General features: G+C 36.1%; 1 protein-coding gene across 8 annotated transcripts in view; it reads right to left on the reverse strand.

The window, feature by feature from the left end:
- BDP1 (BDP1 general transcription factor IIIB subunit) overlaps window positions 1-13,588 on the reverse strand; it is an 87,436-nt gene that overhangs the window by 21,735 nt on the left and 52,113 nt on the right. For 5 of the 8 annotated variants that reach the window (XM_082457044.1, XM_082457047.1, XM_082457042.1 and 2 more), the window contains exons 26-30: window positions 10,435-10,560; window positions 5,821-5,857; window positions 5,245-5,337; window positions 3,739-3,937; window positions 3,229-3,383 (exon numbers count right to left, since the gene is read on the reverse strand). In XM_082457044.1, coding sequence (XP_082313170.1) covers window positions 3,229-3,383; window positions 3,739-3,937; window positions 5,245-5,337; window positions 5,821-5,857; window positions 10,435-10,560 — 610 coding nt within the window. The remainder of the gene's footprint in view (window positions 1-3,228; window positions 3,384-3,738; window positions 3,938-5,244; window positions 5,338-5,820; window positions 5,858-10,434; window positions 10,561-13,588) is intronic. The other 3 variants (XM_082457049.1, XM_082457043.1, XM_082457046.1) reach the window with 2 other exon arrangements.

Genomic DNA, 13,588 nt, shown 5'->3' on the forward strand with positions numbered 1-13,588 from the left:
CAGAGAAGAAAAAGAAAGAGAAGGAATCCAAATTGGAAAAGAAGAAGTAAAACTGTCACTGTTTGCAGATGACATGATACTATACATAGAGAATCCTAAAGATGCCACCAGAAAACTACTAGAGCTAATCAGTGAATGTGGTAAAGCTGCAAGACACAAAATTAATGCACAGAAATCTCTTGCATTCCTATACACTAACAACAAAAGGTCAGAAAGAGAAATTAAGGAAACAATCCCATTTACCACTGCAACAAAAAGAATAAAATACCTAGGAATAAGCCTACCTAAGGAGGTAAAGACTTGTACTCAGAAAACTATAAGACACTGATGAAAGAAATCAAAAATGACACAAACAGAGAGATATACCATGTTCTTGGATTGGAAGAATAAATATTGTCAAAATAACTATACTACCCAAAGCAATCTACAGATTCAATGCAATCTCTATCAAATTACCAATGGCATTTTTCAGAGAATTGGAACAAAACATTTTACAATTTATATGGAAACACAAAAGACCCTGAATAGCCAAAGCAATCTTGAAAAAGAAAAACGGAGCTGGAAGAACCAGGCTCCCTGACCTCTGACTATACTACAAAGCTACAATAGTCAAGACAGTATGGTACTGGCACAAAAACAGAAATATAGATCAATGGTACAGGGTAGAAAGCCCAGAGATGAACCAACACACCTATGGTTACCTAATCCATGACAAAGTAGGCAAGACTATACAATGGAGAAAAGACTGTCTCTTCAATAAGTGGTGCTGGGAAAACTGGACAGCTACATGTAAAAGAATGAAATTAGAATACTCCCTAACACCATACACAAAAATAAACTCAAAATGGATTAAAGTCCTAAATGTAAAACCAGACACTATAAAACTCTTAGAGGAAAACACAGGAAGAACACTCTTTGACATAAATCACAGCAAGATCTTTTTTGACCCACCTCCTAGAGTAATGACTATAAAAACAAAAATAAACAAATGGGACCTAATTAAACTTAAAAGCTTTTGCCCAAAAGGAACCCATAAACGAGACAAAAAGACAACCCTCAGAAAGGGAGAAAATATTTGCAAATGAAGCAACTGACAAGGGATTAATCTCCAAAATATACTAACAGCTCATGAAGCTCAGTATCAAAAAAAACAAACAACCCAATCAAAAAATGGGCAGAAGACCTAAATAGACTTTTCTCCAAAGAAGACATACGGATGGCCAAGAGGCACATAAAAAGATGCTCAACATCACTAATTATTAGAGAAATGCAGATCAAAACTACAATGGGCTTTCACCTCACACCGGTCAGAATAGCCATTATCAAAAAATCCACAAACAGTAAATGCTGGAGAGGGTGTGGAGAAAAGGGAACTCTCTTGCTCTGTTGGTGGGAATGTAAATTGATACAGCCACTATGAAGAACAGTATGGAGGTTCCCTAAAAAACTAAAAATAGAACTACCATACGACCCAACAATCCCACTACTAGACATATACCCTGAGAAAACTATAATTCAAAAAGACACATGCACCCCAATGTTCATTGCAGCACTATTTACAACAGCCAGGACATGGAAGCAACATAAATGTCCATGAACAGATGCATGGATAAAGAAGATGTGGTACATATATACAATGGAATATTACTCAGCCATAAAAAGGAACGAAATTGGGTCATTTGTAGAGACGTGGGTGGACCTAGAATCTGTCATACAGAGTGAAGTAAGTCAGAAAGAGAAAAATATTGTATATTTTAATGCATATACGTGGAATCTAGAAAAATGTTACAGATGAACCTATTTGCAGGGCAGGAATAGCGACGCAGACGTAGAGAACGGACGGACGTGTGGACATGAGCGGGGGGGATCGGGGGGTAGGATGAATTGGAAGATTGGGACTGACATATATACACTACCATGTGTAAAACAGATAGCTAGTGGGAACCTGCTGTATAGTGCAGGGAGCTCAGCTCGTTGCTCTGTGACCTAGATGGGTGGGATGGGGGCGGGGGGTGGGAGGGAGGTCCAAGAGCAAGGGGATATATGTATACATATAGCTGATTCACTTCGTTGTACAGCAAAAACACAACATTGTAAAGCAATTATACCCCAATTAAAACACACACACACGCACACACACACACACACAATGAGATAGCACTTCACACCCACTAGGATAGCTATACTCAAAGAGACAAATAATAACAAGTGTATGGGAGGATGCAGAGAAACTGAAACCCTCACCGAATATTGGTAAAAATATAAAATGGTGCAGCCACTTTTGTAACAGTTTGGCAGTTCCTCAAAAGGTTAAACACAGAATTACCACATGACCCAACAATTCTACTTGTAGGTATAAACCCAAGAGAAATAAAAATATATGTCCACACAAAAACTTATAAATGACTGTTCTTAGCAGCATTATTTATAATATGCAAAAGTTGAATATACTAACTATTGAATTGTACACTTTTTTCTTTTTTTTTGGCCACTCAGCACAGTTTATGGGATCTTAGTTCCCTGACCAGGGATCGAACCCATGCCCCTGCAGTGGAAGCGTGGAGTCCTAACCACCGGACCACCAGGAAAATCCCGACTTGTACACTTTAAATGGGTGAATTCTATGGTATGTGAATTATCTCAATAAAATTGTTATTTTTAAGAAGTGCTGAATAGTATATATGATATAGTATACATATATTTTTGTTCTTGCTGAAAGGAATATACATGTGTATACATATATATGTATGTGTGTATGTATATATATGGGTGCTTGTCTGTATATACACACACCCTTATTTAGATGCTTATGTGTAAGAAACATTTTTAGAAGTCTACAATAAAAACTGATACTGGAAATGGGATTAGGGGCTGGGAACCAAGAAAGAGGGAGGTTTTAAAATTTTTGACTTTTGGGTACTGTCTTATTTTTTGCCACATGCATGTATCCCTAAGAAATGTTTGCTTGAGTATTCATGTATAAACACACAGAAAAAAATATATATGAAGAGAAAGTTTGATCAAGTAAATATAGTGAAAGGGTAATAATTACTGAAACTAGTTGGTGGGTTTATGGGTATTTATTTTATAGCTCATTCTACTTTCTGTATGTTTTAACTTTTTAACTTTTTAAAATAATTGTAACAACTGAATATTCCATTTGAAATGCTAATGAAATTTCTTGGGTCAAAGTAATTTTGTAACTTTCAAGGGAACAATAAAGTTTACCTCTTTGAATTTCCACTTCTCCTTTAGTTACAAACAAACTGGGAACTTCCTGATGAGCACCAAACCTGCTGGTCCCTAAAATTTTCTTAAGATTTGGCTTAGGCTTGGCAAATCTACTTCTCATTCTCAAATTATTGGTCACTTCTGAAGTTGTCCTAGAAAGATATGGGAAGAAAGAGAAATTGATCAACTGTGTAAGAATTCTCTCAGGATTCTGTGTAAGAATCTGGACCATGTCTGTAAAACTGGGACTATATTTACATAAAACTGTTTCATTAAAGCTTAAAACACCCATTGTGGTAATTTTAATATGCAAACTATTAAACTAAAATCAAAATCTGCTAAACCTTACTTTAAAGAGTGAAAAATTAGCACTGCCCACCTTACATTTATTTGTTACTCAAAGCTATTGGCCAAATTGATGGTTGGTTTATATATATTTATTAATTGAACACTAATTTATTTTGTAAAACTTAAAAAACAATAATAGTTTAATAAAGCAAAATAAACCTGGATGATATAGAGTTTTCCTTTACTTCTTCCATTAAACCAATTTCTTCTTTAGTACTTTGTTCATCCAATATAATCTTGTTTTCTTCTACTGATGGAGATGTACTACGGATAGGTGAAGAAGGTTCCTGACATTCATGAACAATTTTGAGATTTGTATTATCGTTTGAATGAACATCAGGAAGTACACATACTCCTACTGCAGAAAAAACCAGAAAATTAAAATTGACCAAATACAAATAGATGTCCAAATAAATCCTTTAACATGCAGCAATGGTAGAATTCTGTTATTTTTATTTTTAATTTTTTTTTTTTTCTGGCCGCACCATGCAGCATGCAGGATCTTAGTTCCCCGACCAGGGATTGAACCTGTGCCCACTTCAGTGGAAGCAGGGAGTCTTAACCACTGGACCGCCAGGGAATTCCCTAATTTTTTTTTTTTTTTTTTTGAGTAAGCAGTGTGTTAAAGATTTATTCAATTCATTAGGAGAGGACTAGCAGAATGATAAAATGGGTAAAACACATTTGAGAAACTGACTATCTATGTTTTTTTAAAGTCTGCTCTTTTTGGCTCCAACTTGAAATTTATGACCTCATATTTCATGCCAGAGATTTGACATGTTCTAAGTTTAATAATTCTTATAGACTGAAACTTTTCTGTTATTACAATTAAAAATAAATCTTTTTGTTACTTTCAGTAACTATATAACCTCAGATGAATTTCCAGATAGGATTATCTTCATTTATAATTTTTTAAAACCTGTATTTTACGTTCTAGACATTTGTGACAGGCTACAATGCAATACTCTGCCATTGAAAAAGGAGCTCTATAGGGAACACAAATCAGAGACTTTCCTGATAAATATATAGTTATGGGCCAAGAAATCTGACACTTAAAACAAATGGCAGGTCACTCATCAGCAGTTAAAATGATTAACAGGATTATAAGTAACATGATTATCCATTTAATGTAAAGTAGAAGGTACTTTGATAGTAAAGACCATAGCCTAAAATAAAATACTAAGAGTCTGGGTTGACATATTTTTTGGCTCAGTCCAAACTAACAGAATAGTCTAAACTAAATTATCTCAATGACTGCTATTGCCCCTTCATACTGTATTTGACTGTCACGTAATTGTGAAGACTATCTAAAGCAGCGGCTCCTTCGCTAAAGAAACATGTATGAAGAGATCAGTGATCAAGGAGTTCAGTTAACCAATGATGTTTATGATGATACAGGTAGAGGATTCACTAGATTAACTATTCTACAAATACAGATTATCCTTAATAAACCCAGTGCACTATATGGAAATGGAGGCCATTAGAGGGCTAAGTAAGTAGGATGGATCAATGCATACATATTACCTTTTCTGGAAAAATAACACAGTGATGCCAACTTCAAATGTAAAAGGCAGATATTCACTTAATATTCAAATATGGGTATATTTCTTAAAAGTTGGATTTTAAAGGTTTCTTTTTTTGGTAGGGCTTATCTTTTATTCTTACCGTCACTCTGTTCTGTACTGATCTCTGACTGCAACACCAGACCTCCCATTGTAAGTAAAGTTATGGCAGCTTCAGTGCTTCCATCGTTGGTACCTTGTGAAAAACCAGATCAACATTAAAATAGAAGAATGAATCGGGAAATTTACGTTTGGTTGCTTAGAAAAGAATTTTAATTTAGGTGTTTATCCTCTAGTAACAAGTTTCAAAACCCTCCATACCACTAACCCCTTACTAGGGGAGTATTTCATTCAGCTTATATACTGTAAATAGAGCATCAACTGTTGACTTTTACTCACTGAAAATGCCTCCTTCTCGTTAAATAACTTAATACCTTCAAAGGAAATACATCTGTGCAAATCAGAGAAAATAAATACTTCTTTATCAAACATTTAATCACTCTCTAAAGCAGCATTCCAAGAACCCAAGTTTCTCCTAGAGATAACATATTCAAACTGCTGGATCTTTTCATTCAATTCTCCAGCAAACTGACTCATTTACTAATTACCACCACTATTAAATCACTCTGTTCGCTGGTGTTAACCAAGTATTTTTAGCTGTTTCCTTATGAACAGTTACCTGTTTCTGCTTGGGAATGTTCACCTGTGGTCATTTCCTAAAAGAGGAAAAGAAAAGTAATAGCTTAGGTATTTTCCCAAACACATGTTCTATATCTCAAAGCACTACATTTTACAGGTCTTTCTATGCTTTTAGTTACAATGGAGTGGAAATTTATAATTATTCATAAAATTTCATAAACAAGAACAGAAATCATTTAAAAGCCAAATATTTTCATCTCTTGCTCCTTCTTTTATCTTTTGCTTGTATTATATGCAAATTTTAATTCTGATCATATGCAACAAGCATCTGCCCTTCTTACTTCTTCAATTTCATAATCCAACTTTAGTCATATCTGCTGCTAGTTTTGACTCAATGGAAACCAAGGTCTGAACAATATCACAAATTTTTTACACTACTAGGTGGCTTAAAAATTAAATGAATATTAATAAATTAAGAAGTTATAGGATCTATGTCCAGCATGACAGCATGAGGAGCTCTGCTGACCCTCTCCCCAATGAAACTGGTAAAATTTATTAAAGAACCACCATTTAAAGCCTCTGGAAATGGTCCTAAGGGCGTAAGATGCAAATATATTTGATAAAATTGTTGAAAATTCAGTAACAAAGGTGAAAGTCTGTGGTATTTGAGCTAAGACTGCTCTCTCCCTCCTTCCAGCTCAGTGAGGCAGACTCCACCTCAGACTGCTGTGGCCAGGAAAACAGGGTCCCTTCTCCCTGCAGGCCCCACTTGGAGGGCTTTCAGCTCCTAATACCACAAGAACCTGGTGTCAGATTCATCAGAGATAATAGGCCAGTATCTATTATGAATATGGACAAAAAAATCCTCACTAAAATACTAGCAAACTGAATCCAACAACATATAAAAATTATATGCCATGGGGACTTCCCCGGTGGTCCAGTGGTAAAGAATCCACCTTCCAATGCAGGGGACGGGAGTTCGATCCCTGGTCAGGGAACTAAGATCCCACATTTCACGGGGCAACTAAGCCCGCGTGCCACAACTACTGGGCTCACGTGCCTGAACAAGAGAGCCGCACACTACGGAGCCCACGCGCCCTGGAGCCCATGTGCCACAACGAAGACCTGACGCAGCCAAAAAAATAAAGAAAATAAATAAATATCAAAAAAAAATTATATGCCATGACTAAGTAGAACTTATCCCAGGGATACAACTTTTGGTTTAACATCCAAAATTCAATCAATGTAATACATCATATCAATACAATAAAAGACAATTACATGATCATCTCAAGAGATGCAGAAAAAGCATATGACAAATTCCAACACTCTTTCATGATAAAACACTCACACAAACTAGGAATAGAATGGAACTTTTTCAATTTGAAAAAGGGCATCTATGAAAAAAAATCTCATCTAACATCAAACTTAATGGTGAAAGACTGGATGCTTTCCCCTACTTTTATTCAACATTGTACTGGAGTTCTAGACAGGGTAATTAGGCAAGAAAAGAAATAAAAGACATCCAGACTGGAATGTGTTATAAACTGAATTATGTCTTTCAGAAAGGTATGTTGAAGTCTTAACCCCCAGTACTGTGAAGGTGACCTTATTTGGAAATAGGGTCTTCCTAGATGTAATCAAGTGAAGATGAGGTTATAGTGGATTAGGGTTAGCCTTAATCCAATAAGACTGGTGTCCTTATAAGAAAAGAAACACAGACACGCATACAGGGACAACACCATGTGGCAATGGAGGCAAAGGTTGGACTTGTGTTGCCACAAGCCAAGGAATGACAAGGAATGCCAGCAACTGCCAGAAGGTAAGAGAAAGGCCCAAGATGATTTCTACCTCAGAGCCACCAGAAGGACCCATCATCAGGGGCATCTTGATTTTGGAATTCTAGCCTCTAGAACTATGACAGAATAAATTTCTGTGGTTTTAAGCCACCCAGTTCGTGGTACTTTGTTACAGCAGCCCTACAAAAGTAATACAGAAAGACAGAAGTAAAACTATCTCTATTCACATATGCCATGATCTTATATGTAGAAAATCCTAAGGAATCCACTAAAAAACTATTAGAACTAATAAATGAGTCCAGCAAAGTTGCAGGATACAAGACCAATATATAAAAATCAAACGTATTCCTATAAACTTGCAATAAACAAACCAAAAATGAAATTAAGGAAACAATTCCATTCACAATAGCATCAAAAATAATAATATACTTAAAAATGAAGTTAAGGAAATGCAAAGCTCATACTCTGAAAACTACAAAACATTGTTGAAAGAAATCAAAGAAGAGCTAAGTAAATGGGAAAATATCCCATGTTCATTGACTGAAAGACTCAAACATTGTTAAGAGGGCAACACCTGCTCCCCCAACTGATCTACAGATTCAGTGCAATCCCAACCAGAATCTCAGCTGACGTCTTTGTAGAAACTGACAAGTTGATTTCAAAATTCATATGGAATTGCAAGGGACCCATGATAGCCAAAACAATCCTAAAAAGAGAATAAAATAGGATGACTTACACTTTTTAATTCCAAAACTTATTACAAAGCAACAAATCAATAGAGCCTCACCAGCAGAAAGACAGACAAATAAATCAATGGAATAGAATTGAGCATCCACATATCTGCAGCCAACGAATTTTTGACAAAAATAAAAGACCATTCAATAGGGAAAGAACAGTTTTTTCAAAGAAATGGTGCAACAACTAGATAGTCATACGCAAAAGAATGAAGTGGGACTCTAATCTCACACCATATAAAAAATTAACTCCAAATGGGGAGAATTCCCTGGCAGTCCAACAGTTAGCACTTGGTGCTTCCACTGCTGGGGGCCCGGGTTCAATCCCTGGTCGGAGAACTAAGATCCCACAAGCCATGTGGCATGGCCAAAAAAAAAAAATTAACTCAAAATGCATTAAAGACTTAAATGTAAAACAGGAGTAAATCTTCAGGATCTTGGCTTTGGGAAAGGATTCTTAGATATGACAACAAAAGCATGAGCAACAAAAGAAAAAAATAGATAAATGAAGTCCAAGTACTCTAAAGCAGTGGTCTGCAACCTTTTTTGGCACCAGGGACCAGTTTCGTGGAAGACAATTTTTCCATGGATGGGGGAGGAGGGCAGATGGTTCAGGTGGTAATGAAAGTGATGGGGAGCAATGGGGAGCGGCAGGTGAAGCTTCACTCGCTCACCCTCTGCTCACCTCCTGCTGTGTGGCCCGGTTCCAAACAGGCCTCAGACCTGTACCGGTCCACGGCCCAGGGGTTGGGGACCCCTGCTCTAAAGGAAACCATCAAGAAAATGAAAAGACAACCCACAGAATGAGAAAAAATATCTGAAAATCATATATACGATTAGGAACTTGTACCCAGAATATAAAAAAATTCTTACAACTCAATAAAAAAAAGACAAATAGACCAAAAAAATTTTTAAATGGGCAAAGACTCCAAATAGACATTTCTCCAAAGAAGATACAAAAATGGCCAATAATAGCACATGAAAAGATGCTCAACATCATTAATCATTAGGGAATGCAAATCAAAACCATAATGAGGTACCATTTCAAACCTACTAGGATGGTTAGATCCAAAAAATCAAATAACAAATATTGTCAGGATGTGAAGAAATTGGAACCCTCATACACTGCTGGTGGGAATATAAAATGGTCCAGCAGCTTTGGAAAGCAGTTTGCTAGTTCCTGAAACGATTAAACAATGTTACCATACGACACAGCAATTATACTCCTAGGAATGTACCCAAAAGAAATGAAAACATACGTCCATACAGAAACTTGTACACAAATGTTTATAGCAGCATTATTTATAATGGCCAAAAGATGGAAACAACCTATATGTCCATGAACAGATGAATGAATAAAGGAAATGTAGTATATTCATATGGAATATGATTTGACCACAAAGAGGAATGAAGTACTGATACATGCTACAACATGAATGAACCTTGCAAACACTAGGCTAAGTGAAAGAAACCAGGCACAAAGGACCATACTGTGTGTATATCTCCAGAATAGAGAAACCTATAGAGACAAAAAGTAGATCACTGGTTGCCTAGGCCTGGGGAAGGCTGGAAGGAAATGGGGGAACAACTGCCACTGGGCATAAGACTTCTTTCTGAGGTGATGAAAATGTTCTAAATTTGCCTGTGCATATAGCTGTAAATACACTAAAAGCCACTGAATTATATACTTTAAATGGATGAATTGTATAGTGTATGAATTGTATCTTAATAAAACTGTTTTTGAAAAAGTTGTAAGTCTTCATTTACAAAAACAAGATAAATACCAACTAAATAAGGAAGAGTGCCAAGCAAAAGGCAACTAAATATGTTTTAAATAATTTACATTTAGTATATATTTAATGCATCAGAATTTTAACATAAGTCTATGAAGATATTGAGCTATTCCCACACACAGGAATCTATGCTTTTCAAGTTAAATATAAAATCTATGAATTATTCACTAGTTTCTACCATTCATACTTAACAGCTCCTAGAAATAATAGAATAATTTCTATCATACTAGTTAAGAACCATCTGTAAACCTAAAGCTTTCAAAATAAACTCAGTCTTTTGAAAGTAAACAAAGAATTAAAGACAAAACATATTAAAATGGATGCTTACAATTGATAATGCATTCAAATTGTCTTCTTGTTTCATTTCCTGAGTAGTCAAATCTATGTTTGATGAGAGCTGATGTTCAACAACAGCTATGCATCCTACATCTGGGATATTCATGGGTATTTCAAGCTGTCAAAATGAAAAGTTTCATTAATTCATTTTTGCATACTATCACAGAAAAACAAAATGAATCATAAAATAAAATATTAAACTGAAGAAATAATTCACATTTATACATGATTTAAAAAACTGAAATATAGTAATTCTTAAACTGATTGACATCAACTTGGCAAAAGTGAAACACTTAATGTTTTTGAGGGGTCTGTGATTCTTACAAACAGTAAGCAAAACTTCCAGAGCTAAACTACTTAGTACCTAGCATTTCATTTTCCATTATCCCCAATTTGTCCCTACTTTCCCAGTTTCTCTCATCAGTCTGTCAACATTTATGAAATGCTTCCTAAAAACTAGAGGGCTACAGATACAAGAATACAAAGCTCAATAAGACAAGTTGGTCCCTGCCCACAAGGAACTCACAATCTAAGAAAAACAGACATGTGATCAACTATACACTGTTCCAAGTGCTATCATACAGATGAGTTGAAAGCACTTTAAAAGATTTATCACACACATGACCCACCAAGGCAATTACCCTCTCCCACAACCCCAAAACCTGTATGATTCTTGATGGCGATGAATGGCCATGTAAAATAACGAGTCCACTCACATTTACTCTTCATTTAGCAGGCTTATTTCAAAGATCCTTACAGTCTGGGGGTTAAAAAGACTAAGATTTATCTCCTAGACTATAAAGAAGGGAGTCTGGTTCCTATTCCCTTATTAACAGAGAGATGAGTATAAAAGACTGTGATTCAGTAGAAATTGAGCAGTCAAGTTTGAAAATCTACCTTTGAGACATTTATTATGGTAACACCTATGTGTTCTGTGTCTGTCTGCTCAGATGCAATTAGAGAAAAATCTTTGCTAATATCCTATAGGCCTGGGATGAATTTTAAAAGTTCAAGTGATCTGAAAAGACAAAATATTTTCTGAAAAGCTGGGATTGGGGGGATAAAGCGAATATTCTAGGTAACTGAAAGTTGGTTCTGTAAGCACTACACAGTTTCAAAGCTTTATTTTTTTAACAGCTTTATCTAGATATAATTTACATTCCATACAATTCACCCATTTAAATTGTATAATTCAATGTTTTTTGGTGATGGAAGCACAGATATGTGCAACCATCAACATAGTTACTTTTAGAACATTTTCATCACTTCAGAAAAGAAACCCTATACCGACTCCTTTAACTCCTCATCTCCAAATCCCTAAGCAACCATTGATCTACTTTCTGTCTCTATAGATTTTCTTATTTTGGACATTTCACATGAATGGAATCATATAATATGTGATTTTTTGATAACTGGTTTCTTTCACTTAGCATAATGTTTTCAAGGTTTCAAGGTTCATGCTGAAGTATATATCAATATTTTAGATCCCTTTATGATCTAATAATATGCCATTGCATTTCAACGCTTTTTAAAGGGGACTTTTTCTAACATATAAACAAATTTCCCTGCCTTCGTAAACTGGCCATTAAGAATACAATTTAAGCTTTCCTTGCTCTATTATTATAATCAATGCTATTTAGGAAGGCATTCTGTGGGGCTTCCCTGGTGGCATAGTGGTTAAGAATCCGCTTGCCAATGCAGGGGATACTGGTTCAAGCCCTGGTCCGGGAAGATCCCACATGCCGCGGAGCCACTAAGCCCGTGCGCCACAACTACTGAGCCTGTGCTCTAGGGTCCGTGTGCCACAACTACTGAGGCCACGTGCCACAGCTACTGAAGCCCCTGTGCCTAGAGCCCATGCTCCACAACAAGAGAAGCCACCGCAATGAGAAGCCTGTGCACCGCAACGAAGACTAGCTCCCGCTCGCCGCAACTAGAGAAACCCGCGTGCAGCAACGAAGACCCAACGCAGCCTAAATAAATAAATAAAGTAAATTAAAAAAAAAAAAGGCATTCTGTATTAATTCAGGGATATATCCTAGAACCTGATTTTCAGAAGTTAATTTCTAATATTAGTTTTCACGAGCAATTTGCCTTTCACCCAAAGAAATTGTAAAATACAAAACATATAGCTAAATGAATTTTCATGCAGTGGTAACCAGCCATCCTTGCACAAAATTAACTTTCCTTTTACCTTTTCTTGGTTTCAACCAAAATTTAAATTCATTATTTTTACTTTGAACTTTAATTACAAGAAACCACTTTACATCATTTTTATTTAGCTTCAACCATTCCAACTAACTTCATAACATTTAGCATGGTATTATTAACAATGAATAAAAAAAGGTGAGTTTGGAATTTCATTTGTAATTCAAATGGCTTTTGAATCTACCATGAATACAAAACTGATTCAGATATGATGCTCTATAAGCAAAATAAGTTACTAAAAATGGAGGCAGAACAGAAAACTTTGAAGTTACAAAGTTAGACCAAGAGGCAAAAGAGTAAGGAGCTTTCATAATAAAGTAAGTTGAAGTAATATGTTCCTCTACCTCACATCCATTAGGATGGCTACTATCAAAAAAAAAACAAAAAAACAAAAAACAGAAAAAACAAGTGTTGGTAAGGATGTGGAGACATTGGAACCCTTGTACACTATTGATAGGATGGTAGAATGAGGCAGCTGCTATGGAAAACAGTATGGGGGTTGCTCAAAAAATTAAACATCAATTTACAATTTACCATATTATCCAGCATTTCCACTTGCAGAATTGACAGCAGGGATTAGAAGAGATATTTTTATACCCATGTACATAGCAGTGTTCTTCATAATAGCCAAAAGGTGGAAGCAACCCAACTGTCCACTGACAGAAGAATAAACAAAATGTGGTACTGTATATACTGAATGGAATATTATTTAGCCCTTAAAAAGGACATCCTGGACTTCCCTGGTGGCACAGTGGTTAAGAATCTGCCTGCCAATGCAGGGGACACGGGTTCAATCCCTGGTCTGGGAAGATTCCACATGCCGCAGAGCAACTAAGCCCGTGCACCACAACTACTGAGCCTGCGCTCTAGAGCCCGTGCGCCACAACTACTGAGCCCGTGCACTACAACTACTGAAGCCCGCGCGCCTAGAGCCCACG

The sequence above is a fragment of the Balaenoptera physalus genome (genome assembly GCF_965194825.1).
Source record: "Balaenoptera physalus genome assembly, chromosome: 3".
Taxonomy (NCBI): domain Eukaryota; kingdom Metazoa; phylum Chordata; class Mammalia; order Artiodactyla; family Balaenopteridae; genus Balaenoptera; species Balaenoptera physalus.